This window comes from Pistacia vera, unplaced genomic scaffold (assembly GCF_008641045.1).
Source record: "Pistacia vera cultivar Batoury unplaced genomic scaffold, PisVer_v2 Contig212, whole genome shotgun sequence".
NCBI classification, from domain to species: domain Eukaryota; kingdom Viridiplantae; phylum Streptophyta; class Magnoliopsida; order Sapindales; family Anacardiaceae; genus Pistacia; species Pistacia vera.
Genome location: NW_022196016.1, coordinates 804,844 through 831,287, shown reverse-complemented (window position 1 = coordinate 831,287; position 26,444 = coordinate 804,844). Strand labels below are relative to the sequence as shown.

Genomic DNA, 26,444 nt, shown 5'->3' with positions numbered 1-26,444 from the left:
CAAAAACAAATTCAGCAGGTTAAAACAAAATACAATCTAAAGGCTACTATAACCCACCTTGTCCACAAATATACAATTTTGATACATCAGGAAGACAGATTCTTTGCAGAACTAAGCAATAACAAAAACAATGGGATCCATTAAAAGCATGGACTCCAACTAGTACTAGTTCATTTATAGCCAAAATAAGTTACTGCTCTATTGAGGACAACTATACATTAAGTTGGCTACCTGTACAGAAGCGGCATAAGGGTGATTTCTTCAAAAAATGAGCATAAAAGTTTGCCCCAGTGATTGACAGTTGATGCTGTTAGAAGCTCAGGCTTGTTATCGTTTAGCGTTTACGCTTAAGATTATTGGGAGTTAACTTACTCCGAGACTTCTTGGACTTGATATTCTTGCCTTTCATTTTGCATGTGTCATCATCAGAATCATCACTTTGATCACCGAATTTCTGCTTTTTCTCAGCTCTTCCACAAACAATAATCTTCCTTTCATCCTTCTGTTCGCTAACTTCTGACTTCGCTTTTGGCCTCCAAATGAAAATAGACCTAAAAAGAATAATCTTAATTAAACTAAAATTGCAATGGCACAAAAGTTGAAGACGCTTCATTCAGAATAATAAAAGCTAGTACATGAATACATCCAGACACATTTTCTCATTGTAACTTTCAACTCATCTATCTATATATTTATATGACATATAGTTTCTCATCCAACTAAAAACAGCTAAATATTGGTTTGATTTCACGAAAAATAGGCAAATCATATATCATCAGAGTACCGAAGCTAGCCTAGGAGCTGTGAGCGCAGAGTGTTTGTCATCCCAAAGACAAATGAGGACATAAATTTATCCAGTAAACTTAGTTTCAGATATTTTATCACCAAAACCTGAACTGTCATAACGTTATACAATAAAAGAAGAAGAAAATATTGCTAAAACATAATCAAAACACAAGGCTTTAGCATCACAGAATAATATTATTTGTACAAGAGAAACAGAGTACACCTTGAACTACCAGGCCAAAACATCATCCCGGGATGTAGCTTGTTCACTGACTAATAGTTGTAATGTTAGGATCCATTACTTCAGCAACTAATTGTCCTGTGCTGACGTCAATGAAATCAATGGGATGCAGGGCAGCTCCATTATAATTTTCACTTATGTAACGGCCACAACTGCTAGTGACTCTGACGGATCCTGCACCAGGAAATATTAAAGTTAGAAAGAATTTAAGAAACCCAAATGTAAACAATTCAAGTTACATGAATCACCTTTGGTCCATTCAGCTCGAAAAGGAGTCAGATGACGATTAAAATCATGACTGTGCACAATTTCTCGGCTGGGACTCCAAATTGCCAAAGATAGAGTCCCATATACGAATCGTTGTCTTGTGATGTGGTAAGAATTTGCTCCCAGACAATGGAGAGAAATATGCAGAGTTAACAACGCGTTTGTGAGGAAGGTTGTAAGGAAGATCCAGCTTCCAATCGCCGCATGTCCAGATACGAGCCTGAAGTTATAGAACCATACATAACTTAGTATTTCAACTTCCGTAGATGATATGTCAAGGGAAAATAAAATGATCAGATAACAGTAAAAGAGTAAAACCCAGTTGCACCTGGGCTAACTAAAACCCAAAATCATTAAAAATTAATACAAATTATTAATGCTTAAAGCGGTGATTAAGGACTTACAAAGTGATCATTTCCACACTAAAGAAGCTCGGGCTGAATAGGATTGCAGTGCAGTCCAACCACTTTGCTACCTTCTTGTGGATTAGAATGCCTCCCCACTTTTGCTATTGGTGCGTATGTCCACCCTATAACAAGAAAATATGAAACAAATTTTAATGATTTGATGTTTCAAAGATTATCCACATGTCGAATATATACTAAGGACTCAGATGTTCGCTTCTCCAACCACACAAAACTCATGACTTCATTCATACACACATTTCAAGGTCTATCCTTCCCCAGTGCTCATTATTCAGTAATTCACTATCGTTAACAATAAAAATATTGAGTACAAACATAGCATAAAAAAGAAATTGCAGCGAGTTTTTCACAAAACATTGAACTCAGTTTTTCACAGAGACCAAATGGATAAAGCAATTTGCTGTGGAGGCCTGAGAACAAAATCTGATCCTTCCCAGAACTTTCACAAAATTCAATGTTGAATGACATCTTCCAAGCAGCAGGGAAATATAACTGGTAAGCTTTCTTGAGCTGCTTGCTATCTTCTGTATTCTCTTTCATGCTAATCATATATCACTAAGGAGTTGTAACCATAGAAAGAAGTTTACTTACAGGTAGAGAAAACCAAAATTACAGCAACAGTACAACACCTTTCTCTTGGTTAATACCCATGCCATAAGCATCCTCCACTTGTTTGGGCCCTACAAGCGAATCACTAACTAGTCACACCTTTAACTAAGATTTAGATAACATAGAAGATTATGAATCTTCACATAATTCAAATTGAGAATTATCATTTCTCGCAAAGGAGGTAAAAGCTAAATTATTGTTCAAATTGCTATAGTTTCTCCTCTTTAAGTGGCACAGACATGAAGATGCTGTTTCAAGTGTCACATGAAGATTTCATCATCAACTTTCAGAACCAGAACTAAATAATAACTATTCAAAACTACTACCAAGCACTGAACAATTGGCAGGTTAGCCATTATCCATGCTTTATAAATCCAAAAAAGAAAAAAGTAAAGAAATATTACCTGCCATCCATCAGGGTTAAGGTTCATCAAAGACAAGCAATTCCAGTCTCTAAGTCAGTGCAACTAATGGTTCCATCTGAGGATGCAGCATAAACTGCACCATCATTTGTAGGGTTAAATCTGCGAAGGAGATAGCTGGTTGTAGTTCAAAACTATCAAAGCCAATACATGAATTAAAGCTAAAGGCTTCACAAAAGATAGCTCACCTCATGTTATTGACTATACAGGAGTGTATGTTTCCATAAACCATCTTTTCAGATACTTTACAAAACCCAGACTCCACTTGTCCTTTCTTTTACAATGAACAAGAAAAATAGGGACATGTGTGAATAGTCATAAAAGGCATCCTTACCTCTGAAACTTGAACAAGCAACAATATATTATACAGTGAGACTAACCTTGTCCCAGATAACGGATGTTATTTGTTGTTGGATGGAACTCGAGACATGTCACACGTTACTATGGTATCTGATAACTGCACAATTAACTTCATCTGGGATCACATATGCTGGCTTTATCTATTACACAGAAAACACAATGCACACATTCATTAGAAAGAGAGAACCCCAAAATCACAACACAACAACACCGTTGAGCACATGGAGAACCAATAGTGTAATCAACATAAACTGAATATTATAGACACCAAATGCTAACAAAACTGGTCTCAAACACTTTCACCAAAATTCATGCATAATTGTTTACCACATTGTCTCTCGACATAATTCAATGTAAACAAGCATTGCATGTGTAAGTATCTTGTAGAGATAAGCAATTCACAAAAACAATTAGCTAAAGAAAAAAGGACCTACAAGGCATCCTTGGTCTGAGCTGGCGTTCAAGACATACTCCATGCATTGCGGTATTTCTATGGGGTGCAGGTGTCACCCCATGCTCAATACCAACTCTATGCGACAAGACATCGTAGTATGGCCTTCAAATTTCAAAACAATGGCAAAATGAATCCATAATAACACCATTTTTGTGAGAAATCATCTCTATGCTATACCAATATTAATTTACATTCATAAAGATTACCATAACAGAATTTTCAACAGAACTTTTTGTCACATTAGAAAATCGAATTTTCGTTTACTAGTACACCATTTACCTGGCATTTTGCAAAGAAAGCAGGGTTTCATTGGACAACATGTACGTTCCCTTTAAACCCCGCTTCAGACCCGCCTTCTTGCAAACCTAAAGCACCAACCAGGCACATAACTAAAAACCATTAAGCCAAAAACGATTTTTTTTTTTCCTATAAAAAAAGGCTTACTTTGCAACTTTCTTGAGACTAATAGTGATGGGTGCTTTTCCTTTTTTCTTTGCATCAAAGTTTTCTTCACTCTTCTCTTCAAACCCTTTTTCTTTTCCTTCTTCTTCTGACTCAGATTCTGATAGTGGGCCCTCTCTTCTTCTTCTTCTTGTCCTTCGTCGTCTGATGAACTCTGCTCAGTATCCGGTCTCTCTCAATCACCACTTTCGGAAACGCCAATCTTCTTGTTTGGGTGCCATTGTCATCATTCCATACAAACAAATGAGAAAAACACGACTAAGATCGAACCAGACAGATCAGAGATTGAAATTGACTATTGACATTCATTAGGCCTTATATTCCCCAATCACAAACCGACTGGCTCACGCTTACACCTCCAATTACGAAAAACCCCACAAACTCGACTTTTTCACCGCAAGTTGTTCTGGTCATTTTCGGCATAACAAATTTTCAAATGGCGGGAAATACGTGGCACATTTTCGGCCATTCGGGGGTAAAAACGACACATAGGGTTGTAAGTAGTCATAAAAATGTCAAATCGGTTCGTGGACTCTAATGGGCCTGAGCGGGTAACCGCATCGCGTATCCACTAAAAATTTCGAGGCTCTGAACGGTTCCGTTTCACTGTACGCTACGTAGATCAAAAAAATCAAAGCCCTTTACAGCGGCAAAGATATAAACAACGAAAGAAGAAGAAACAACGAGGCGAGAATCGAAACCTTAAGCTTAAGTGAGCGAGGATATGTTATCCTTGGGCGTGATTTCACCAATCCAAACACTCTCGTTCCTCCAAACTCAATCCTTTCGCGCCCCCAAACACGCCTCTTCTCGTCAGTTTCTCTTCGCAACTTCAAGTTAAGCGAGCTCCGCGGAAGTAGCTTTCAAAGAAGAAGAGAAATATTCAAATGAAGGAGGTCCCCCACCCGAGGCTTGTCGGAGGAGCTCCCGCCGGGCTGAGTCGAAGGCGATGCCGAAACACGTGGCGGTGATAATGGTGAAAATGCCGGTGGGCCCGGCAGCGGGGGCTGCCTTCCTCGGGGACACCAGGCCGTTGTTCATCTTTGAGAGCTGATTAGCTTTGTTGTAAATGGGATAAAGTTTTAACCGTCTTCGCATTTTCTTATGATAATTGGTCCGGCCAAAGGTCCTGACTATTTTGCTTCTGAAAAGAAAATTGATAAGTTTTATGTTCTTAAACTTTATCGTTTAGGTATAATATGATGAATAATGGATAATCTGGTTGATTAAAGTGCAGGTGAGGTTGATTTCTTGATGAGTCTGTTTAAAGAACAATAAAATCAGAAATCGATGGTTTCATAAGGTAGTTATGGATCTTTGTATATCTTATCGAATAATTCTATACTATAACTTAATCTGGCAATCTTTTCGTATAATATCCTGTGTTAGTTCAGTTGTTAACTGTTACGTCAGCTCTCACTATATCCAAACATTAATGACTTTGACGAAATAGTTAGAAAATTGTCCCTTACGAAGGAACGACCCTTTTTTCATAAGGAATTATTGTTATTTATAAAGGAACAATCAGTTTCTTCGTAAGGAATAGGGATAAGAAGCGAGTCGAGCAGTTCGCAGCTACTCGAGCTCGAGCTCAGATTGGCTCGTTTAAAGGATCGAGCCGAGTTCGATCAGGGTGAAGCTCGCTCGATAGGCTAAGAGCCTCATTGTGCTCGAAGGGCCAAATTGTAAGTTTTGTAACTTTTTTTATTTTCAAGTTTTAAAATGACAAACAGCCCCTTCTCACAATAAGCTCGACACGAGCTTGAGTATCCACCCATACTCACAGCTCGGCTCGAGCCTAAATTCAAGCTCGAACGAGCTCGCTCGACTCGAGCTCGACACTGTTTATGACAAACCGGCTCGAGTGTCCAAATATTCCGCTCGGCTCGGTTCATATACACCCCTAATAAGAATTATCATTCCTTACAAAAGAATTGACATTTCTTTATAAAAATGATGTTTCTTAAAGAATAGTTATTCATTTATAAGAATAATAATTCCTTATAAGGAATATAATTGTTCATTCATAAGGAATGATTGTTCATTATGAATGAATAGTCATTCTTCATAAATGAATGTAGTTTATCCTAAAAAACGACCATTCATCTATAAGGAATAGCCAGCCGTTAGTTACATTCTTCAATGCAACTCACCTATCATATTATCACATATCTTTCAATCTAATCATGTTTAATTTATTCATCTCTTCCTTTAACAGGGAGGCATTCGAATATCTGTCATCGGAGATTCTCAAAACTCCCCACGAATCTCCAGAAACTCATACGTGATGCAGACGAGCCACAAAAGAAAACTCAAACTTCCAACTCATTGTGGCATAAGCTACAGTGGGAAATATGACATTATCCAAGCCTGCAAGGTATTGCTCAGAAAGTAAAGGAGGGTGTTGTTGAACTGGACGATATTGATGAACCCTAGTCGAGCAAGAGCTGGAAACTAACTGTACCGACTATCCATACCCAGACTTGTTAATCAGAACCAGTGGTGAACTCGAGTCAGAACTCTTACTGTGGCAATTGGCATACCCAGAATTCTTCTTTGTACAATCACTATGGCCAATTTTGGAAAAGATGATGTTTGTAGATGCTTTAACTGCTTCCAGAAAAGACAGAGGCGCTATGGTGGAAGAGCCTCCTGAACACAGTAAATCTCCATTTCTTTAGTAAAACTATACTCTCTATATAGACTACAACAGCGGTAGATCAAATTCAAGGCGCTGGGTGTATATAATTATAGTCAAACATGGTCTTACTTCATGGTAATTCGATAAGAATTTATTAGTGAACGATTATAATTAATGAATATCAAATGGTCCTCCTTTTATTTATCACAATATTTGGTTTTTTTTTTTTTTTTTTTTTTTACATTGTCCGAGCTAGTTTGTACTTTGTACGCAACTAACTAATCTTCCGAGCTTTGAAGTTGAAGATCAGTAAATCCAGCTCATGGGTCCACCTTATTAACAGCGTAGGTGAGTCGAACTAACTATAGATGGCAATAGACCCGATATTTCTGAGTACCTGACCTGTCCTGTCCCGAAAAGATCGGCTTTACTCGATGTTTGCAGACTTCTGCTTAGGCCTGGACCTGATTTTAAGGCCCGACCTCTGTACGGGTCGGGCCTGGTATGTCTTCAGACCCGGCTCGGCCCAATAATTTAATATTAATTATGCTAAATTACCCTTATACTATATATTAATTACAAGATTATCCTACTATATATACTCATTTTCCCTAAACCCTACATGGATGGATGATACACTTTGTGGAAAGTTATTTATATATTTGGTGAGTATTAAAAAATAAATTATATTTAAAAATTGTTTATAAAATTAAAATATAGAAAAAATTGAAATTTATTAATATTTAAAAATTCACATTAAAATGGGCAGACTTAACCAGGCTTAAGTTACAAAAAGCCTGTCAAATAAACTTAGGCTTTACTTTTGATCCTGTATGTGTTTGGGCTGGGCTTGGACCTTTGTTATGAGGTCAGGCTTGAGTCTGGCCAAGGGATACCCATCCTAGCCGGCCTTGTCATCATTAAACTTACCCACTTGGATAATAACCAAAAAATATTATTTGATCCTGAACCAACGAGGTGTTAATATTTTGGTTATTTCAAAGTCAATTTCATTGACTCTAATTAAAATATTAGTGTGATTCTGTGAAGCACCTTCCTAACCACCATGGGTTTAGGCAAAGAGGCTTTACATGTTTAAACTTTAAAGACTGGAGCGGGGTGATAAAGTCAAAGGCATCTCCACCGTCAGATTAAGATAATACACAAACATAATGACATGACTAAAACAACAGTCCCTTGAAGAGTTGACTCTTCTCTCTGATTAATTTAACCAGGGTTAGGTGGGTAGATCAGATAATGTGATTTATGATTATCACTAATTAAAGTGGAATAACACTTTTGATCTTATCCATTACCACATCTCCACTGACAACATCCGTAAACTTTGTTCTTTTTGTGTCTTTGAATTCCTTTCTTTATTACTACGAGCGAGCCGCCTCTACATTCTTTGTACAGAGAATTAGGGTAAACCACTGTTCCCACCCAAGGTTTGGCAAAATAATAGTTTTACCCTTAGTTTCATAAGTTTCAATTCTCACCCTTAAATTAACATAAATTGTTTGATCATCGCATAAAATAGCATAAACTCCAATTCAATCCAGATTCACAAAAATTCATCGTGTACTCTTCTCTTTGCCAAGATGGGGATGGTGATCAGTCACTAACGAGGGAAATTGACTAGGAAAAAAGACACCCAAATAATACAAAACACTTCAAAACAATCACTCACTCCAAAAATACAACCACCAATCAACTCTTGAAAAACTTCAATTAAACCAAATACAAAAGCCTGCAAGAAACCATAGAAGAGGTCACTGACACATCAAAGCTAACACGTTTTGAGCTGTTAAGGCTTTTAAAGGTGAAAAACCGATGATAGGATGAATTTTGGTGGTTGGGATTGACTAGAACAAGAGGGATGAATGTTTGAATGTAAATCGATAGGAATCCGACATTGCGGGGTTGCGAGGAAAGGGTAAGTGGGGTTTTGTGTGTGTGAGACTTAGGAAGAAGTTTGGTGGTCACAAGGAAAGCTGTCGTGTGCTGAAAAACGATAAGAAAACCAGGTACAACATTTGCTACATGCTCTACCTCCTACTAAAATGTGCCCTCTATCAATTTGGGGGTTAAAAAATAATTTATTAATTTTGAGGCTAAAAATCTAACAATACTAGTTTAAGGGTGGAATGTAAAATTTATGACCCGGGTGGAAACTTAAAATGGTCAAACATTAAGTGGGAACATGTCTTTTACCATTTGAAATTATGGACTCATAAAGTCAAGCGATTGTCGTTTATTAATTATTATTAACTTATCAACATTAATCCAAATTTAAATCATTGTCATAATGCTTCAACATTTTTAACAATATACTCTATTACTTGATTAGACTTTCCAATATTTATTTATTATTAATCATCCATTAGTTAATTTGCTGTTAATTAAATTGTACCATTTTAAGCTTAGTTAAATGTTGCCATGGTGACTAGGATGGATTATCATGGATATATTCTTATCTCTTGTCCGCAACTTGATTAACCTAATAATGTTAATTACAATCCAAGAGATTATTTAATTTGTAATTAAACTGTTTTAAAACAATAATATCCAAAAACTGATCAAGGTTAATATTGACTTTTCGCAGTCCTCCTTGGGTTTATGAAACATGTGGCCGCGCCCGTGGGTTTTGGCCGTCATCCGCAGACAGCTCCACAGTGCGCTCTTTTTCAGCCCATCATTTATCGCCACGTCATAACATATTTGACGTCATTTCAACTATCGCTTCTTCGAGACTTGCAATATGACAAAATACCAACTCTGCCCTTGAAAATTAAAAATATCGAGATTTAACCGAATTTCTAAGAAAATTCTAATATTATTAGTTATCGACTATTTAAATTCGTATTAATAACACGATATACATAATAGGAAATAAAATATAAGGTTCACTTTTTTTCCATATCCTATCAAAATACACCTTTATTTCAATATTCAAAATTCTCTTCAAAATACAATACTATTCCGACCACCAAATATACATTTTTAACTCCTTAAATTTGTTAATTTAAATAAACACTCAAATAATAAAAGTTTATAAATTGATAAAAATACCCCCACTACCCCCACATTTGCCAGATTCCAACCACCACCTCTAAAAGGTGGCCGAAATATGCGATAATGACACACTATTGGCTGGATATGGTCGGTAGTGCACCAATTTAGCCTTTTTTGGTCAGATCCACGGCCGTCAGTTTTTTGGCTGTTGTTTAGCCATCAACGACGATAAAAAAATTTGGCCAGATTTAGTCGTTAACGGCCAAAAGATTTGGTAGCCGTAGATCTGACATTTTCGTGCCAGATCCACAGTAGATCTTGCTGGAAAAACTAGATTAGCACACTACAAGCCAGATTCAGTTGGTAGTGTACCATTAAGCCAGATTTTGATCACCTTCTGATGGTGGTGACGAGAATCTGGCAAATATGGGTGAGTGGGAGTGTTTTTATCAATTTCTAAACTTTTTTTTGTTATGAGTGTTTAATTAAATTAACAAATTTAAGAAATGAAAAATAATCTAAATATTTTCAGAAAATACTATTACAAAATGTACAAAAAATTTCTCAAAATACTATTCAACTCAACTTTTTCTAAAATGCTATTCCAAAAACTCCCAAAATAGTGAACCAAACTTGCCTAAAATTTTATATATCATTCTTTTCTGATCATACAAATTAATTGAATTTAAAAAATATGATTTAGGTAAGTTGAAATAAATAATTCGGTTGGTGAGGCAAGGGCAAATTGGTAAACTAAGAAGATTCCACTTTCTATCTAACTACGAGGAGGTTGAGGAGGTCGCAACTGACAGTGTTTTAAGGTTGGGCCTGTCACTAGTAGTTCGTCTCCGTTTTTGGTTTATACGACGATACTTTTTTATTATTTAAAATCACGAAAGCCTTCGAATTTTGATTATCGAGACAAATAAGACGTTTCTGGAAAGAAAAAAAAAATTATCTGATTTTCTCTTTTGGTTCTTTGTTTGGTTGATGGGAATTGTTTTCCGGGAAAATACCCGGCCATGGGAAAGTCATCTTTCAAGGATTCTCTTAAAGCTCTCGAAGCTGATATTCAGCACGCCAACACTCTGTAAATCTCTCTCTCCTCTCTTTTTCTAAGCTCTATTACTATTTTTTTTTTTTTTTAAAATTTTGGGTCAGAATATGGGAAGTTTTTATTTTTTCAAATTAAAACCGTTTAGATTTTAGGATTTTGTATTTGAATTATGGAATTCGGGTGGTTAAATATTTTTTTCTTTTTCACAAAACATTGAACTCAGTTTTTCACAGAGACCAAATGGATAAAGCAATTTGCTGTGGAGGCTGAAGAACAAAATCTGATCCTTCCAGAACTTTCACAAGAAAAGGTCAATGTGAATGACATCTTCCAAGCAGCAGGGAAATATAACTGGTAAGCTTTCTTGAGCTGCTCGTATCTTCTGTATTTCTTTCATGATATCATATATCACTAAGGAGTTGTAACCATAGAAAGAAGTTTACTTACAGGTAGAGAAAACCAAAATTATCAGCAACAAGTACAACCTTTCTCTTGGTTAATATCCATGCATAAAGCATCCTCCACTTGTTTGGGCCCTACAAGCGAATCACTAACTGTCACACCTTTAAACTAAGATTTAGATAACATGAGAAGATTATGAATCATTCACATAATTCAAAAGAGATATTAATTTCTCGCAAGGAGGTAAAAGCTAAATTATTGTTCAAAATTTGCTAAGATTTCTCCTCTTAAGTGGCACAGACATGAAGATGCTGTTCAAGTGTACATGTAAAGTTCATCATCAACTTTCATGAACCAGAACTAAATAATAACTATTCAAAACTACTACAAGCACTGAACAATTGGCAGGTTTATCCATATCCATGCTTTATAATCCAAAAAAGAAAAAAAAAGTAAAGAAAATATTACCTGCCATCCCAGGGTAAGGTTCATCAAAGACAATGCAATTCCAGTCTCTAAGTCAGTGCAACTAATGGTTCCATCTGAGGATGCAGCATAAACTGCCCATCATTTGTAGGGGTAAATCTGGAAGGAGATATGCTGGTGTTAGTTCAAAACTATCAAGCCAAAATAGACATGAATTAAAGCTAAAGGCTTACAAAAAAGATAGCTCACCTCATGTTATTGACTATACAGGAGTGTATGTTTCCATAAACCATCTTTTCAGATACTTTACAAAAATCCCAGACTCCAACTTGTCCTTTCTTTACAATGAACAAGAAAAATAAGGACTGTGTGAATAGTCATAAAAGGCATCCTTAACCTCTGAAACTTGAACAAGCAACAATATATTATACATGTGAGACTAACCTTGTCCCAGATAACAGGATGTTATTTGTTGTTGGATGGAACTCGAGACATGCACACGTCTATATGGTATCTGATAACTGCACAATTAACTTCATTGGGATCACATATGCTGGCTTTATCTATTACACAGAGAAGAAACAAAGCAACAATTCATTAGAAAGAGAAGAACCCCAGAAGATCACAACACAAAAAACACCGCTTGAGCACATGGAGAACCAATGTGTAATCAAGCATAAACTGAATATATAGACAGCAAATGCTAACAAAACTGGTCTCAACACTTTCACCAAAATTCAATGCATAAATTGTTTACCACATTGTCTCTCGACTAATTCAAGTAAAACAAGCATTTGCATGTGTAGTATCTTGTAGAGATAGCAATTCAACAAAAACAATTAGCTAAAGAAAAAAGGACCTACAAGAGGCATCCTTGGTCTGAGCTGGCGTTCAAGAAATACTCCAGTGCATTGCGGGTATTTCTATGGGGTGCAGGTGTCACCCCATGCTCAATACCAATCTATGCGGACAGACATCGTAGTATGGCCTTCAAATTTCAAAACAATGGCAAAATGAATCATCATAATAACACCATTTTTGTGGAGAAATCATCTCTAGCTATACCAATATTAATTTACATATCATCAAAGATTACCATAACAGAATTTATCAACAGAAATTTTTGTCACATTAGAAAATCGAATTTTCGTTTACTTAGTAACCATTTACCTGGCATTTTGCAAAGAAAGCAGGGTTTCATTGGACAATCAATGTACGTTGCCCCTTTAAACCCCGCTTCATGACCCGCCTTCTTGCAAACCTAAAGCACCAACCAGGCACATAACTAAAAACATTAAGCAAAAACGATTTTTTTTTTCCTATAAAAAAAGGCTTCTTTGCAAACTTTCTTGAGACTAATAGTGATGGGTGCTTTTCCTTTTTTCTTTGCATCAAAGTTTTCTTCACTCTTCTCTTCAAACCCATTTTCTTTTCCTTCTTCTTCTGACTCAGATTCTGATGTGGGCCCTTCTTCTTCTTCTTGTCCTTCGTCGTCTGATGAACTCTGCTCAGTATCCGAGTCTCTCTCAACACCACTTTCGGAAACGCCAATCTTCTTGTTTGGGTGCCATTGTCTATTCACATACAAACAAATGAGAAAAACACGACTAAGATCGAACAGACAGATCAAGAGATTGAAATTGACTATTGACATTCATTAGGCCTTATATTCCCCAATCACAAACCGACGCTCATCGCTTAACACCTCAATTACGAAAAAAACCCCACAAACTCGAAGTTTTCACCCAAGTTGTTTCTGGTCATTTTCGGCATAACAAAATTTTCAAATGGCGGGAAATACGTGGCACATTTTCGGCCATTCGGGGTAAAAACGACACATGGGTTGTAAGTAGTCATAAAAATGTCAAATCGGTTCGTGGACTCTAATGGGCCTGAGCGGGTAACCGCATCGCGTATCCACTAAAAATTTCGGGCTCTGAACGGTTCCGTTTCACTGTACGCTACGTAGATTCAAAAAATCAAAGCCCTTTACAGCGGCAAAGATATAAACAACGAGAAGAAGAGAAACAACGAGGCGAAGAATCAGAACCTTAAGCTTAAGTGAGCGAGGATAATGTTATCCTTGGGCGTGAATTCACCAATCCCAAACACTCTCGTTCCTCTCAAACTCAATCCTTCGCGCCCAAACACGCCTCTTCTCGTAGTTTCTTTCGCAAACTTCAAGTTAAAGCGAGCTCCGCGGAAGTAGCTTTCAAAGAAGAAGAGAATATTCAAATGAAGAGTTTCCCCCACCCGAGGCTTGTCGGAGGAGCTCCCGCGGGGCTGAGTCGAGAGGCGATGCCGAAACACGTGGCGGTGATAAGGATGGAAATGCGCGGTGGCCGGCAGCGGGGGCTGCCTTCCTCGGAGGGACACCAGGCCGTGTTCAGTCGTTGAGAGAGCTGATTGAGCTTGTTGAAATGGGGGATTAAAGTTTTAACCGTCTTCGCATTTTTATGATAATTGGGTCCGGCCAAAGGTCAGCTGACTATTTTGCTTCTGAAAAAAAATGATAAGTTTTATGTTCTTAAACTTTTATCGTTTAGGTATAAATATGATGAATAATGGATAATCTGGTTGATTAAAGTGCAGGTGGAGGTTGATTTCTGATGAGTCTGTTTGAAAGAACAATAAAATCAGAAATCGATGGTTTCATAAGGTAGTTATGGATCTTTGTATCTATTATCGAATAATTCTATACTATAACTTAATCTTGCAATCTTTTCGTATAATATCATCGTGGTAGTTCAGTGGTAACTGTTACGTCAGCTCTCACTATATCCAAAACATTAAATGACTTTGACGAAATAGTTAGAAGATTGTCCCTACGAAGGAACGACCTTTTTTCATAAGGATTATTGTATTATAAAGGAACAATCAGTTTTTTCGTAAGGATAGGGTAAGAAGCGAGTCGAGCAGTTCGCGAGAGACTCGAGCTCGAGCTCGAGTGGCTCGTTTAAAGGATCGAGCCGAGTTCGATCAGGGTGAAGCTCGGCTCGATAGGCTCAAGAGCTCATTGTGCTCGAAGGGCCAAATTGTAAGTTTTGTAACTTTTTTATTTTCAAGTTTTAAAATGACAAACAGCCCCCTTCTCACAATAAGCTGAGCACGAGCTTGAGTATCCACCATACTACGAGCCGAGCTCGAGCCAAGTATATCAAGCTCGAACGGCTCGGCTCGAATCCGAGCTCGACACTGTTATTGACAAACCGAGCTCGAGTGTCCAAACCGCTCGGCTCGGTATATACACCCTAATAAGGAAATCATTCCTTACAAAGAATTGACATTTCTTTATAAGAAATGATAGTTTCTTAAAGAATGTTATTCATTTATAAGAAATAATAATTCCTTATGAAGGAATATAATGTTCATTCATAAGGAAGATTGTTCATTATGAATAGAATAGTCATTCTTCATAAGAAATGTAGTTTATCCCTAAAACGACCATTCATCTATAAGGAAGCCAGCCGTTAGTTAACATTCTTCAATGCAACTCACCTATCATATATTCACTATTCTTTCAATCTATCTGTTTAATTTATTCATCTCTTCCTTTTAACAGGGAAGGCATTCGAATATCTGTCATCGGAGATCATCAAAACTCCCCACGAATCTCCAGAAACTCATACGTGATGCAGACGAGGCACAAAAGAAAACTCAAACTTCCAACTCATTTGGCAGTAAGCTACAGTGGGAAATATGACATTATCCAAGCCTGCAAAGGTATTGCTCAGAAAGTAAAGGAGGGTGTTGTTGAACTGGACGATATTGATGAAACCCTAGTCGAGCAAGAGCTGGAAACAACTGTACCGACTATCCATACCCAGACTTGTTAATCAGAACCAGTGGTGAACTCAGGTCAGTAACTTCTTACTGTGGCAATTGGCATACACAGAATTCTTCTTTGTACAATCACTATGGCCAGATTTTGGAAAAGATGATGTTTGTAGATGCTTAACTGCTTTCCAGAAAAGACAGAGGCGCTATGGTGGAAGAGCCTCCTGAACCAGTAAATCTCCATTCTTTAGTAAAAACTATACTCTCTATATAGACTACAACAATGGGCGGTAGATCAAATTCAAGGCGCTGGGGTGTATATAATTATAGTCAAAACATGGTCTTACTTCATGGTAATTCGATAAGAATTTATTAGTGAACGATTAGAATTAATGAATATCAAATGGTCCTCCTTTTTTTATCACAATTTTGGTTTTTTTTTTTTTTTTTTTACGAGATGTCCGAGCTAGTTTGTACTTTGTACGCAATTAACTAATCTTCCGAAGCTTTGAAGTTGAAGATCAGGTAAATCCAGCTCAGTGGTCACCCTTATTAACAGCGTAGGTGAGTCGAACTTAACTAAGATGGCAATAGACCCGATATTCTGAGTACTGACCTGTCCTGTCCGAAAAGATGGCTTTACTCGATGTTTGAGACTTCTGTTAGGCCTGGACCTGATTTTAAGGCCCGACCTCTAGTACGGGTCGGGCCTGGGTATGTCTTCAGACCCGGCTGGCCCGATAATTTTAATATTAATTATGCTAAAATACCCTTATACTATATATTAATTACAAGATATCTACATATTATAACATTTTCCCAAACCCTACATGGATGGATGGATACACTTTGTGGAAGTTATTATATATTTGGTGAGTATTAAAAAATAAATTATATTTAAAATTGTTTATAAAATTAAAATATAGAAAAAATTGAAATTTATAATATTTAAAAATTCACATAAAAAATGGGCAGACTTGAACCAGGCTTGAAGTTACAAAAAGCCTGTCAAATAAACTTAGGCTTTACTTGTGATACCTGTGATGGGTTTGGGCTGGCTTGGACCTTTGTTATGAGGTCAGGCTTGAGTCTGGGCCAAGGGATACCCAATCCTAGCGGCCATTGTCATCATTAAACTTAACACCACTGGATAATAAACCAAAAAATATTAGTTGATCCTGACCAACGAGGTGTTAAATTTGGTTATTTCAAAGTCAATTTCATTGACTCTAATTAAAATATTAGTGGATTCTGTGAAGCCCTTCCTAACCACCATGGGTTTAGGCAAAGGCTTTACATGTTAAATTTAAAGACTGAGAGCGGGGTGATAAAGTCAAAGGCATCTCCACCGTTAGATGAGAATAACATACACAACATAATGACATGACTAAAACACAGTCCCTTGAGAGTTGACTTCTCTCTCTGATTAATTTAACCAGGTTAGGTGGGTAGATCAGTAATGGATTTATGATTATCACTAATTAAAGTGGAATAAACTTTTGATCTTATCCATTACCACATCTCCACTGACAACTCCGTAAACTTTGTTCTTTTGTTGTCTTTGAATCCTTTCTTTATTACTACGGAGCCGCCTAACTTCTTTGTACAGATGAAATTAGGGTAAACCACATGTTCCCACCCAAGGTTTGGCAAATAATAGTTTTACCCTTAGTTTCTAAGTTTCAATTCTCACCTTAAATTAACATAAAATTGTTTGATCATCGCATAAAATAGCATAAAAACCAATTCAATCCCAGATTCACAAAAATCATCGTGTACTCTTCTCTTTTGCCAAGATGGGGATGGTGATCAGTCACTAACGAGGGAAATTGACTAGGAAAAAAGACACCCAAATATACAAAACACTTCAAACAATCACTCACTCCAAAAATACAACCACCAATCAACTCTTGAAAAACTTCAATTAAACCCAAATTCACAAAAGCTGCAAGAAACCATAGAAGAGGTCACTGACAATCAGAAAGCTAACACGTTTTGAGCTGTTAAGGCTTTTAAAGGTGAAAAGCCGAGATAGGATGAATTTTGGTGGTTGGATTGACTAGAACAGAGGGGATGAATGTTGAATTGTAAATCGTAGGAATCCGACGATTGGCGGGGTTGGGAGGAAAGGGTAAGTGGGGTTTTTGTTGGTGTGAGACTTAGGAAGAAGTTTGGTGGTCACAAGGAAAGCTGTCGTTGCTGAAAAACGATAAGAAAAACCAGGTAGCAACATTTGCTAACATGCTCTCTCCTACTAAAATGTGCCCTCTATCAATTTGGGGGTTAAAAAATAATTTATAATTTTGAGGCTAAAAATCTAACAATACTAGTTTAAGGGTGGGAATGTAAAATTATGAACCAGGGTGGAAACTTAAAACTTGGTCAAACATAAGTGGGAACATGTCTTTTACCAGTTGAAATTATGGACTCATAAAGTCAAGCGATTGTCTGTATTATAATTAATTAACTTATCAACATTAATCCAAATTTAAATCATTGTCATAATGCTTCAACATTTTAAACAATATACTCTATTACTTGATTAGACTTTCCAATATATTTATTATTTTTAATCATCCAAATTAGTTTAATTTGCTGTTAATTAAATTGTACCATTTAAGCTAGTTAAATGTTGCCATGGTGACTAGGATGGATTATCATGGATATATTCTATCTCTTGTCCGAACTTGATTAACCTAATAATGTTAATTTTTTTGGGTGTATTTGTTACTATACAAAACCCTTGGTTGTTTTCATAACTTTCCTCATGCCTTGAGGAAATTGTTATAAACTCCTATGGATACTCAAAAGGTCAAATTTCCAGAACAATAAAGATTGGCTCACAATCCAATCTTATAAACTTTCTCTTACAACCTTAACGTGACATTTCGCAATTGATTAACTCACAATTAAGCAAACAAAACCTATTATCGGACAAATAAAACCCGTTACGAACTGACCAATTACAAACTACCACATCGATACTGGGAGAGAAAGTTTGTGAGAGCAATGTCAATCTACAAGATCAAATGCTTACTTAAATCAGCAGCAAAACAAAATTCAGCAGGTTAAAACAAAATACAATCTAAAGGCTACTATAAGCCACCTTGTCCACAAATATACAATTTTGATACATCAGGAAGACAGATTCTTTGCAGAAAGCTAAGCAGATAACAAAAAACAAAAATGGGGATCCATTAAAAGCTATGGACTCCAACTAGTACTAGTTCATTTATAGCCAAAATAAGTTACTGCTCTATTGAGGACAACTATACATTAAGTTGGCTACCTGTACAGAAGCGGCATAAGGGTGATTCTTCAAAAAATGAGCATAAAAAGTTTGCCCGCAGTGATTGACAGTTGATGCCTGTTAGAAGCTCAGGCTTGTTTATCGTTTAGCGTTTACGCTTAAGATTATTGGGAGTTAACTTACTCCGAGACTTCTTGGACTTGATATTCTTGCCTTTCATTTTGCATGTGTCATCATCAGAATCATCACTTTGATCACCGAATTTCTGCTTTTTCTCAGCTCTTCCACAAACAATAATCTTCCTTTCATCCTTCTGTTCGCTAACTTCTGACTTCGCTTTTGGCCTCCAAATGAAAATAGACCTAAAAAGAATGATAGCTTAATTAAACTAAAATTGCAATGGCACAAAAGTAATAATAGAAGACGCTTCATTCATGAATAATAAAACCTAGTACATGAATACATCCAGACACATGTTCTCATTGTAGACTTTCAACTCATCTATCTATATATTTATATGACATAATAGTTTCTCATCCAACATCAAAAACAGCTAAATATTGGTTTGATTTCACGAAAAATAGGCAAATCATAAATATCATCAGAGTACCGAAGCTAGCCTAGGAGCTGTGAGGCTCAGAGTGTTTGTCATCCCAGAAAAGACAAATGAGGACATAAATTTATCCAGTAAACTTAGTTTCAGATATTTTTATCACCAAAACCTGAACTGTCATAACGTTATACAATCAAAAGAAGAAGAAAATATTGCTAAAACATAATCAAAACACAAGGCTTTAGCATCACAGAATAATATTATTTGTACAAGAGAAACAGAGTACAACCTTGAACTACCAGATGCCAAAACATCATCCCGGGGATGTAGCTTGTTCACTGGACTAATAGTTGTAATGTTAGGATCCATTACTTCAGCAACTAATTGTCCTGTGCTGACGTCAATGAAATCAATGGGATGCAGGGCAGCTCCATTATAATTTTCACTTATGTAACGGCCAACAACTGCTAGTGACTCTGACGGATCCTGCACCAGGAAATATTAAAGTTAGAAAAGAATTTAAGAAACCCAAATGTAAACAATTCAAGTTACATGAAATCACCTTTGGGTCCCATTCAGCTCGAAAAGGAGTCAGATGACGATTAAAATCATGACTGTGCACAATTTCTCTGCTTGGGGACTCCAAATTGCCAAAGATAGAGTCCCATATACGAAGTCGGTTGTCTTGTGATGTGGTAAGAATTTTGCTCCCAGACAATGGAGAGAAATATGCAGAGTTAACAACGCGTTTGTGAGGAAGGTTGTAAAGGGAAGATCCAGCTTCCAATCGCCGCATGTCCCAGATACGAGCCTGAAGTTATAGAACCATACATAACGTTAGTATTTCAACTTCCGTAGATGATATGTCAAGGGAAAATAAAATGCTCAGATAACAGTAAAAGAGTAAAACCCATGTGCACCTGGGCTTAACTAAAACCCAAAATCATTAAAAATTAATACAAATTATTAATGCTTGAAGCGGTGAAATTAGAGGACTTACAAAGTGATCATTTCCACAACTTAAAAGAAGCTCGGGCTGAATAGGATTGCAGTGCAGTCCAACCACTTTGCTACCTTTCTTGTGGATTAGAACTGCCTCCCCACTTTTGCTATTGGTGCGTATGTCCACCCTATAACAAGAAAATATGAAACAAATTTTAATGATTTGATGTTTCAAAGATTATCCAACATGTCGAATATATACTAAGGACTCAGATGTTCGCATTCTCCAACCACACAAAACTCATGACTTCATTCATGACATGCACATTTCAAGGTCTATCCTTTCCCAAGTGCTCATTATTCTAGTAATTCACTTTATCATTAACAATAAAAATATTGAGTACAAACATAGCATAAAAAAGAAATTGCAGCGAGTTTTTCACAAAACATTGAACTCAGTTTTTCACAGAGACCAAATGGATAAAGCAATTTGCTGTGGAGGCCTGAAGAACAAAATCTGATCCTTCCCAGAACTTTCACAAGAAAAGGTCAATGTTGAATGACATCTTCCAAGCAGCAGGGAAATATAACTGGTAAGCTTTCTTGAGCTGCTTGCTATCTTCTGTATTCTCTTTTCATGCTAATCATATATCACTAGGAGTTGTAACCATAGAAAGAAGTTTACTTACAGGTAGAGAAAACCAAAATTATCAGCAACAAGTACAACACCTTTCTCTTGGTTAATATCCATGCCATAAAGCATCCTCCACTTGTTTGGGCCCTACAAGCAAATCACTAACTAGTCACACCTTTAAACTAAGATTTAGATAACATGAGAAGATTATGAATCATTCACATAATTCAAATTGAGATATTATCATTTCTCGCAAAGGAGGTAAAAGCTAAATTATTGTTCAAAATTTGCTATAGATTTCTCCTCTTTAAGTGGCACAGACATGAAGATGCTGTTTCAAGTGTCACATATAAGATTTCATCATCAACTTTCATAAACCAGAGCTAAATAATAACTATTCAAAACTACTACAAAGCACTGAACAATTGGCAGGTTATGCCATTATCCATGCTTTATAAATCCCAAAAATAAGAAAAAAAAAGTAAAGAAAATATTACCTGCCATCCATCAGGGTTAAGGTTCATCAAAGACAATGCAATTCCAGTCTCTAAGTCAGTGCAACTAATGGTTCCATCTGAGGATGCAGCATAAACTGCACCATCATTTGTAGGGTTAAATCTGCGAAGGAGATATGCTGGTTGTAGTTCAAAACTATCAAAGCCAAAATAGACATGAATTAAAGCTAAAGGCTTCACAAAAAAGATAGCTCACCTCATGTTATTGACTATACAGGAGTGTATGTTTCCATAAACCATCTTTTCAGATACTTTACAAAAATCCCAGACTCCAACTTGTCCTTTCTTTTACAATGAACAAGAAAAATACAGGACATGTGTGAATAGTCATAAAAGGCATCCTTAACCTCTGAAACTTGAACAAGCAACAATATATTATACATGTGAGACTAACCTTGTCCCCAGATAACAGGATATTATTTGTTGTTGGATGGAACTCGAGACATGTCACACGTCTACTATGGTATCTGATAACTGCACAATTAACTTCATCTGGGATCACATATGCTGGCTTTATCTATTACACAGAGAAGAAACAAATGCAACAAATTCATTAGAAAGAGAAGAACCCCAGAAGATCACAACACAACAACACCGATTGAAGCACATGGAGAACCAATAGTGTAATCAAGCATAAACTGAATATTATAGACAGCAAAATGCTAACAAAACTGGTCTCAAACACTTTCACCAAAATTCAATGCATAAATTGTTTACCACATTGTCTCTCGACATAATTCAATGTAAAACAAGCATTTGCATGTGTAAGTATCTTGTAGAGATAAGCAATTCAACAAAAACAATTGAGCTAAAGAAAAAAGGACCTACAAGAGGCATCCTTGGTCTGAGCTGGCGTTCAAAGACATACTCCAGTGCATTGCGGGTATTTCTATGGGGTGCAGGTGTCACCCCATGCTCAATAGCAACTCTATGCGGACAAGACATCGTAGTATGGCCTTCAAATTTCAAAACAATGGCAAAATGAATCATCATAATAACACCATTTTTGTGGAGAAATCATCTCTATGCTATACCAATATTAATTTACATATCATAAAGATTACCATAACAGAATTTATCAACAGAACTTTTTGTCACATTAGAAAATCGAATTTTCGTTTACTTAGTAACCATTTACCTGGCATTTTGCAAAGAAAGCAGGGTTTCATTGGACAATCAATGTACGTTGCCCCTTTAAACCCCGCTTCATGACCCGCCTTCTTGCAAACCTAAAGCACCAACCAGGCACATAACTAAAAACCATTAAGCATAAAACGTTTTTTTTTCCTCATAAAAAAAAAAAGGCTTACTTTGCAAACTTTCTTGAGACTAATAGTGATGGGTGCTTTTCCTTTTTTCTTTGCATCAAAGTTTTCTTCACTCTTCTCTTCAAACCCATTTTCTTTTCCTTCTTCTTCTGACTCAGATTCTGATAGTGGGCCCTCTCCTTCTTCTTCTTCTTGTCCTTCGTCGTCTGATGAACTCTGCTCAGTATCCGAGTCTCTCTCAATCACCACTTTCGGAAACGCCAATCTTCTTGTTTGCGGTGCCATTGTCAATCATTCACATACAAACAAATGAGAAAAAACACGACTAAGATCGAACCAGACAGATCAAGAGATTGAAATTGACTATTGACATTCATTAGGCCTTATATTCCCCAATCACAAACCGACTGGCTCATCGCTTAACACCTCCAATTACGAAAAAACCCCTACAAACTCGACGTTTTTCACCGCAAGTTGTTCTGGTCATTTTCGGCATAACGAAATTTTCAAATGGCGGGAAATACGTGGCACATTTTCGGCCATTCGGGGGTAAAAACGACACATAGGGTTGTAAGTACGTCATAAAAATGTCAAATCGGTTCGTGGACTCTAATGGGCCTGAGCGGGTAACCGCATCGCGTATCCACTAAAAATTTCGAGGCTCTGAACGGTTCCGTTTCACTGTACGCTACGTAGATTCAAAAAAATCAAAGCCCTTTACAGGCGGCAAAGATATAAACAAGAAGAAGAAGAAGAAGAAACAACGAGGCGAAGAGTCAGAACCTTAAGCTTAAGTGAGCGAGAATAATGTTATCCTTGGGCGTGAATTCACCAATCCCAAACACTCTCGTTCCTCTCAAACTCAACCCTTCGCGCCCCCAAACACGCCTCTTCTCGTCAGTTTCTCTTCGCAAACTTCAAGTTAAAGCGAGCTCCGCGGAAGTAGCTTTCAAAGAAGAAGAGAAATATTCAAATGAAGGAGTTTCCCCCACCCGAGGCTTGTCGGAGGAGCTCCCGCCAGGGCTGAGTCGAGAGGCGATGCCGAAACACGTGGCGGTGATAATGGATGGAAATGCGCGGTGGGCCCGGCAGCGGGGGCTGCCTTCCTCGGAGGGACACCAGGCCGGTGTTCAGTCGTTGAGAGAGCTGATTGAGCTTTGTTGTAAATGGGGGATTAAAGTTTTAACCGTCTTCGCATTTTCTTATGATAATTGGGTCCGGCCAAAGGTCAGCTGACTATTTTGCTTCTGAAAAGAAAATTGATAAGTTTTATGTTCTTAAACTTTTATCGTTTAGGTATAAATATGATGAATAATGGATAATCTGGTTGATTAAAGTGCAGGTGGAGGTTGATTTCTTGATGAGTCTGTTTGAAAGAACAATAAAATCAGAAATCGATGGTTTCATAAGGTAGTTATGGATCTTTGTATATCTTATCGAATAATTCTATACTTATAACTTAATCTTGCAATCTTTTCGTATAATATCATCGTGGTAGTTCAGTTGGTAACTGTTACGTCAGCTCTCACTATATCCAAAACATTAAATGACTTTGACGAAATAGTTAGAAGATTGTCCCTTACGAAGGAACGACCCTTTTTTCATAAGGAATTATTGTTATTTATAAAGGAACAATCAGTTTCTTCGTAAGGAATAGGGATAAGAAGCGAGTCGAGCAGTTCGCGAGCTACTCGAGCTCGAGCTCGAGTGGCTCGTTTAAAGGATCGAGCCGAGTTCGATCAGGGTGAAGCTCGGCTCGATAGGCTCAAGAGCCTCATTGTGCTCGAAGGGCCAAATTGTAAGTTTTGTAACTTTTTTTATTTTCAAGTTTTTAAAATGACAAACAGCCCCCTTCTCACAATAAGCTCGAGCACGAGCTTGAGTATCCACCCATACTCACGAGCTCGAGCTCGAGCCTAAGTATTCAAGCTCGAACGAGCTCGGCTCGAACTCGAGCTCGACACTGTTTATGACAAACCGAGCTCGAGTGTCCAAATATTCCGCTCGGCTCGGTTCATATACACCCCTAATAAGGAATTATCATTCCTTACAAAAGAATTGACATTTCTTTATAAGAAATGATAGTTTCTTAAAGAATAGTTATTCATTTATAAGAAATAATAATTCCTTATGAAGGAATATAATTGTTCATTCATAAGGAATGATTGTTCATTATGAATAGAATAGTCATTCTTCATAAATGAAATGTAGTTTATCCCTAAAAAACGACCATTCATCTATAAGGAATAGCCAGCCGTTAGTTAACATTCTTCAATGCAACTCACCTATCATATTATTCACATATTCTTTCAATCTAATCATGTTTAATTTATTCATCTCTTCCTTTTAACAGGGAAGGCATTCGAATATCTGTCATCGGAGATTCATCAAAACTCCCCACGAATCTCCAGAAACTCATACGTGATGCAGACGAGGCCACAAAAGAAAACTCAAACTTCCAACTCATTGTGGCAGTAAGCTACAGTGGGAAATATGACATTATCCAAGCCTGCAAAGGTATTGCTCAGAAAGTAAAGGAGGGTGTAGTTGAACTGGACGATATTGATGAAACCCTAGTCGAGCAAGAGCTGGAAACTAACTGTACCGACCATCCATACCCAGACTTGTTAATCAGAACCAGTGGTGAACTCAGAGTCAGTAACTTCTTACTGTGGCAATTGGCATACACAGAATTCTTCTTTGTACAATCACTATGGCCAGATTTTGGAAAAGATGAGTTTGTAGATGCCTTAACTGCTTTCCAGAAAAGACAGAGGCGCTATGGTGGAAGAGACTCCTGAACCAGTAAATCTCCATTTCTTTAGTAAAAACTATACTCTCTATATAGACTACAACAATGGGCGGTAGATCAAATTCAAGCCGCTGGGGTGTATATAATCATAGTCAAAACATGGTCTTACTTCACGGTAATTCCGTAAGAATTTATTTGTGAACGATTATAAATTAATGAATATCAAATGGTCCTCCTTTTATTTATCACAAATATTTGGTTTTTTTTTTTTTTTTTTTTTTTTACGAGATGTCCGAGCTAGTTTGTACTTTGTACGCAACTTAACTAATCTTCCGAAGCTTTGAAGTTGAAGATCAGGTAAATCCAGCTCAGTGGTCACCCTTATTAACAGCGTAGGTGAGTCGAACTTAACTAGAGATGGCAATAGACCCGATATTTCTGAGTACCTGACCTGTCCTGTCCCGAAAAGATCGGGCTTTACTCGATGTTTGCAGACTTCTGCTTAGGCCTGGACCTGATTTTAAGGCCCGACCTCTAGTACGGGTCGGGCCTGGGTATGTCTTCAGACCCGGCTCGGCCCGATAATTTTAATATTAATTATGCTAAATTACCCTTATACTATATATTTAATTACAAGATTATCCTACATATATATACTCATTTTCCCTAAACCCTACATGGATGGATGGATACACTTTGTGGAAAGTTATTTATATATTTGGTGAGTATTAAAAAATAAATTAATATTTAAAAATTGTTTATAAAATTAAAAATATAGAAAAAATTGAAATTTATTAATATTTAAAAATTCACATTATAAAAATGGGCAGACTTGAACCAGGCTTGAAGTTACAAAAAGCCTGTCAAATAAAACTTAGGCTTTACTTGTGATACCTGTGATGGGTTTGGGCTGGGCTTGGACCTTTGTTATGAGGTCAGGCTTGAGTCTGGGCCAAGGGATACCCAATCCTAGCCCGGCCCATTGTCATCATTAAACTTAACACCACTTGGATAATAAACCAAAAAATATTAGTTGATCCTGAACCAACGAGGTGGTTAATATTTTGGTTATTTCAAAGTCAATTTCATTGACTCTAATTAAAATATTAGTGTGATTCTGTGAAGCACCTTCCTAACCACCATGGGTTTAGGCAAAGAGGCTTTACATGTTTAAACTTTAAAGACT

At 37.0% G+C, this 26,444-nt stretch overlaps 2 protein-coding genes and 3 pseudogenes across 2 annotated transcripts; 3 read left to right on the top strand and 2 right to left on the bottom strand.

Moving 5' to 3' along the window:
* Positions 1–333: 333 nt before the first annotated feature.
* LOC116129599 lies at positions 334–3,899 on the bottom strand (annotated as a pseudogene).
* A 1,076-nt stretch (positions 3,900–4,975) lies between these two features.
* Positions 4,976–6,682, top strand: LOC116129510 (annotated as a pseudogene).
* A 3,426-nt stretch (positions 6,683–10,108) lies between these two features.
* Positions 10,109–15,771, top strand: LOC116129509 (annotated as a pseudogene).
* A 2,591-nt stretch (positions 15,772–18,362) lies between these two features.
* LOC116129594 (protein DAMAGED DNA-BINDING 2) lies at positions 18,363–22,872 on the bottom strand. Its single transcript, XM_031415315.1, has 11 exons — positions 22,549–22,872; positions 22,377–22,467; positions 22,067–22,194; positions 21,633–21,755; positions 21,435–21,523; positions 21,221–21,341; positions 20,779–20,870; positions 20,148–20,277; positions 19,710–19,958; positions 19,437–19,633; positions 18,363–18,956 (listed from the first exon to the last, which is right to left on the bottom strand). The coding sequence occupies exons 1-11, from the start codon at positions 22,789–22,791 to the stop codon at positions 18,740–18,742; spliced, it is 1,680 nt and encodes a 559-aa protein (XP_031271175.1). The 5' UTR covers positions 22,792–22,872; the 3' UTR covers positions 18,363–18,739.
* A 422-nt stretch (positions 22,873–23,294) lies between these two features.
* Positions 23,295–25,614, top strand: LOC116129598 (dehydrodolichyl diphosphate synthase 2-like). Its single transcript, XM_031415318.1, has 3 exons — positions 23,295–23,733; positions 23,849–23,916; positions 24,860–25,614. Exons 1-3 carry the CDS (start codon positions 23,314–23,316, stop codon positions 25,305–25,307), a joined length of 936 nt encoding a protein of 311 aa, XP_031271178.1. The 5' UTR covers positions 23,295–23,313; the 3' UTR covers positions 25,308–25,614.
* Positions 25,615–26,444: the final 830 nt, after the last annotated feature.